At 41.3% G+C, this 4,313-nt stretch overlaps 1 protein-coding gene across 1 annotated transcript; it reads right to left on the bottom strand.

The window, feature by feature from the left end:
• LOC115140054 (L-serine dehydratase/L-threonine deaminase-like) lies at positions 1-4,014 on the bottom strand. Its single transcript, XM_029678099.2, has 7 exons — positions 3,906-4,014; positions 3,101-3,267; positions 2,728-2,767; positions 2,323-2,554; positions 1,448-1,675; positions 791-915; positions 1-678 (listed from the first exon to the last, which is right to left on the bottom strand). The coding sequence occupies exons 2-7, from the start codon at positions 3,257-3,259 to the stop codon at positions 479-481; spliced, it is 984 nt and encodes a 327-aa protein (XP_029533959.1). The 5' UTR covers positions 3,260-3,267; positions 3,906-4,014; the 3' UTR covers positions 1-478.
• Between the last annotated feature and the right edge of the window lie 299 nt (positions 4,015-4,313).

The following is a 4,313-nucleotide window of genomic DNA, read 5'->3' as shown; positions in this document are numbered from 1 at the left end:
TTCAGGAAAAATTTGTATAATTATATTTATTTTTAAATATCACTCATACAGTACAAAAGAGGATGAAGAAAATACAACCAATGGTATAGTTTACATGAACATAAAACATGCTAAATAGAAACAACAATACTACTCTACTTGGTTAATTTTAAACCAAGAAGTTAATCATCTAGGCAATTCAATTGAAAGACTACTACTGCCAGAGCAGTAGACTGTATGCCTATCAACACCTTTCAATGCTTTTCTATCTTAACCGTAAGCTATTGCTGAATCGAAAGTCAGTTCATCCTTCAGCCAGTCATGCCCTTTCAGGAGTATACTGCACACAGTCTGGAATGATTTGGCCCAATGGTGTTCATGACTCATAATCAGATGTACATATTGGTAGTTCACAATGAAGTAGGGGAGCTAAAGCTGGAACGATCTGGGGAATGGAGTGATGGAGAAAGATCAGCAGAACCCAAAGCCGTCTGTCTGCCTAGCTAGAAGACATGCCCAACTGCTGCTTCAGTTTCTGGAGCTGTTCCATGCTGATGTTGTTGCCTCCACATACCACGATCACCACAGGGCCCAGGTCCTGCTTCAGCTTGCCCTCCTTCTGCAGTCTGGGAATGATGTCACAGTACACAGCTGCCAGGGCAGCGCCACACGCAGGCTCCACCAGGACCTTCTCATCGTCTGGAGCAGAAGGAGGAATTCAGTATCAGAGAGGCTTGTGGGCTTTTTTAGGTATACAGTAGTAATCATATGATCCTCTACACAGGTCTAGCCTACTGTTTGTGATGCTCACCAACAAAGCGCTCGACAGCTTTGACAGCATCCTGGTCTGTGACCACCTCGGAGAAAACGGTATGTTCGCCAGCAAGTTTCAGGGTCTGTGCAGATACTCTTGTCAGGCCCAATGTTGTGGCAATGCTGTGTAGATGAAAATGATAGAATTGTTGTTGTGCATACGGCTTTGCCTTCTTTTTTTGTGCTAACATATTACTTTTTGGCTGTAATGTTAAAGAGATATATAAATAGCCCACCCAATCTACCTACCTCATCCCCATATTGTTTTTATTTACTTTTCTGCTCTTTTGCACACCAGTATTTCTACTTGCACATCATCATCTCCTCATCTATCACTCCAGTGTTCATTTGCTAAATTGTAATTACTCCGCTACTATGGCCTATTTATTGCCTTACCTCCTCACGCCATTTTCACACACTGTATATAGACTTTCTTTTTTTCTATTGTGTTATTGACTGTACGTTTGTTTATTCCATGTGTAACTCTGTGTTGTTGTTTGTTTCGCACTGCTTTGCTTTATCTTGGCCTGGTCACAGTTGTAAATGAGAACTTGTTCTCAACTAGCCTACCTGGTTAAATAAAAGTTATTATTATTATTATTATTTTTTAAGATCCTGGTCTCTCGGTGTGAGTGTGACTCTTACAATTTCTTACCTTGTGATCTCAGGCAGAGTGATCAACTTCCCAGCCTTTATAGCAGCATTAAGGCTGTGTGCCCCCATGGTCTCCATCGCTACGACTGGAACATTTTCCCAGCCGGCGCGACGCAGTCCTTCGACAACCCCGTTCATGAGGCCTCCACCTCCAACAGACAACACCATCGCCCCAGGCTTCTCCTGCAGCTCGGACTCCACTTCCTTCACCAGAGACGCATGGCCCTCCCTACACACACATTGAAAATGTTTTCACTTTTCATTCACAATACATTTTATCATACATTGCAAAGCAGTCCTTAGAATCTGCTTTGTATACATCGTTCTATGTTGACTGGAATGGAACACTAACAATCTTTCGGAATAAGCTATGTTGTTAATCGTTCATGAGACAAGAAAAGGCTGCTGGTTCTGCTATAATGCTGCTGATAACATTGAAGTCTATTCAGCTGAAGTGTATAGTTAGTGTTTGGCTGTGAAATGAACCAGAAACATTTGGCTGCCATGAGGGTTCAGTCATCTTGTAGAATTAGATTATCTTCAATCCCTCTTGTTAACTGCAGCACAAAAATGCACAATAAGATATCCTCATAGATTCTGCCAATCATCCTATCATTGCACAGAGAACAATGTACAAGTTTTTCTCAGTAAAGCATGGTAACACTCAGGATACTACGCATAATAAATGTATACAAGAAAATATGCCACGCAAAGTTTCATTTGGATTGGAATAGAGTTGAATGTTTCTTATCCCTTATCAGCTTTCCTTATTTCATGGAAGACACTCTTACTTTGACTATTATTATCAGTACATTCACAGGAAATAGAGGAACACTGATGTTGCTGAAGTGTATTGATATGGTATCTGTAACTCACCAGATGAGAGGGTCATCAAAGGGAGAGATGAAGATCCATCCAGGGTTGTTGGCCACAAGCTGTTGTCCATATTCAATGCTCACATTCACCGTCTTGCCATGAATGACCACATCGGCGCCTTCGTCCCTCAGCCTCTCAACTGTTGGTTCCGGGGTGACACTGGGCACGACAATGGTGGCAGGTACCCCAAGCTTACGGGCAGAGTAAGCAGCTGCCATACCAGCATTTCCTCCTGTGATGGAGCAATGACATTGGCCACTTTAGGAAAACGGATACTATACGGAGAGTGCTTAGATGAAAGATCCCATAAGAATATAGATTTCTGAGATAATATGCTATGCTTCTTGTATTGTGGCAAAGATTTTTAAGCTGTGATTTCAAGCTGTGATGTGATTGATTACTTACCTGAACAGCAGACAAATCTCTCACAGCCTCGTTCAGCCCACTGAAAGACAACAAAGAGCACATGATATGACTCACAGTTCTGTTCCCCTTTATGAGAAGAACTCAAGGGACCCCACATTGAAAATATCAAATTAAACCAAATTAGTCACATGTCCAGTGTTCAGACAGGGACTGACCTCCTCAAACTGGTCTGGACTGGTCCTACTGGGAAAATGCTATATACCATTCGCCTGCACATCCACACCCCATGTTGTTTTGCTGGGGCCCCTAACATGCATTCTAGCACAACAACATCACCCCATCTTATCACAAGCACCCCCTCACTCCACATCCTTTTCCTCTCCTAACTCATAGGTATGGGTGATTCACTCACTGTCTTGCAAAGGTGTCCAATGCCCCTGATCTTGAAGGATCCTGTGGGCTGGGATGAGTCTAGTTTCAGGTAGACAGAGGTGCCTGCTATTTTGGTCAGGGCAAGGCTCTCCCTCAGTGGGGTGGCCACGTGAAGAGCTCTCTCCTGTGGGTTGTTCATTTCTCTAGCTGAGGACAGACAAGTTGATTAATTAATATGTTACAAGTGTGAAAGCACATTAATTCATACATTTTCAATAATTGTGGAGGAAGAGCTTAACATGATTGTACTCTTGTGTTCATGCACCACATTATGCAGATGCTCTTATCCAGAGCAGTTGTGGTTAGGTGCCTTGATCAAGAGCACATAGACAGAGGCCCAATGCTCTTAACCACTAGGCTACATTTAAGTGTTAATTCACAGAGAAAGACCAGCAGTGGATACAAGCATTAGAGGAAGAGCTCCACATTAATGAACATCCCCCACATTAAAGGTTGAGTTCAATATCACTCTATTAGCACTACAGAAAGAACATAAATAAAAACCTATAAGCAAGCAAGGGAGTACACTGACACTCTAAGACAATACAAACTTTGTAATAAATACAGGTAAACAAAATACATAAAATAGGTGCTTATAATAGGTACTTAAATATAATAATATTTCTTACATCAAATTAATTATGTAGGCATATTATAATTTTCTTCTAAAGCTTTTACAATTGCTTCAATAACAGACCCTATAAATAGAAAATATGAATAATCCAAACAAGCACATATATTGCAGGCTTTAAGACCAAGACAATCAAAGTAAAGTTTCACTTTACCTTAGTAGACTTCTGTTTTAGGTTAAAATGCGAACTTCTCAACAGTCAGGTCAAGTTCACTGATGAGAATTAGAAGATGTTTTTTATTCCTACTCCGCAGCGGGGACCTCCCTCCGCAACCAATCACCGTTGGGCACTCCTCTGGGCACTCCTCTGATGTCACACAACACAACACGAGACGTGGGGATTTTAGAGCTTTTGTCACACACCATTCCCCTAATAAGGTCTAAGACAACATAATATATCGTACATTTCTGTTAAATGTATTGGTTTTAGGCTAGCATGGTGATGTACTCAAATTGATTAACCCATATGATCACCGCTACATTTAAGAAAAATAGGATAAACATAATGTCTTTGGAAGTTAGAGCAAATCTGTATTAACTTGTCACGAGTCCGACCGAGGGT

Source organism: Oncorhynchus nerka, linkage group LG13 (assembly GCF_034236695.1).
Source record: "Oncorhynchus nerka isolate Pitt River linkage group LG13, Oner_Uvic_2.0, whole genome shotgun sequence".
Lineage (NCBI taxonomy): Eukaryota > Metazoa > Chordata > Actinopteri > Salmoniformes > Salmonidae > Oncorhynchus > Oncorhynchus nerka.
Note: the sequence above shows the minus strand (reverse complement) of the source record. Positions and strands in the feature narration are given on the sequence as shown.

What these genes read in the sequence shown, in the direction of transcription:
- LOC115140054 (XM_029678099.2), bottom strand. Translation starts at nt 3,259, where the DNA reads ATGAACAACCCACAGGAGAGAGCTCTTCACGTGGCCACCCCACTGAGG. An exon ending in GAGATTTGTCTGCTGTTCAG is followed by an intron (nt 2,555 to 2,727) that starts GTAAGTAATCAA and finishes GCTCCATCACAG; the next exon opens with GAGGAAATGCTGGTATGGCA. An exon ending in TTTGATGACCCTCTCATCTG is followed by an intron (nt 1,676 to 2,322) that starts GTGAGTTACAGA and finishes ATGTGTGTGTAG; the next exon opens with GGAGGGCCATGCGTCTCTGG.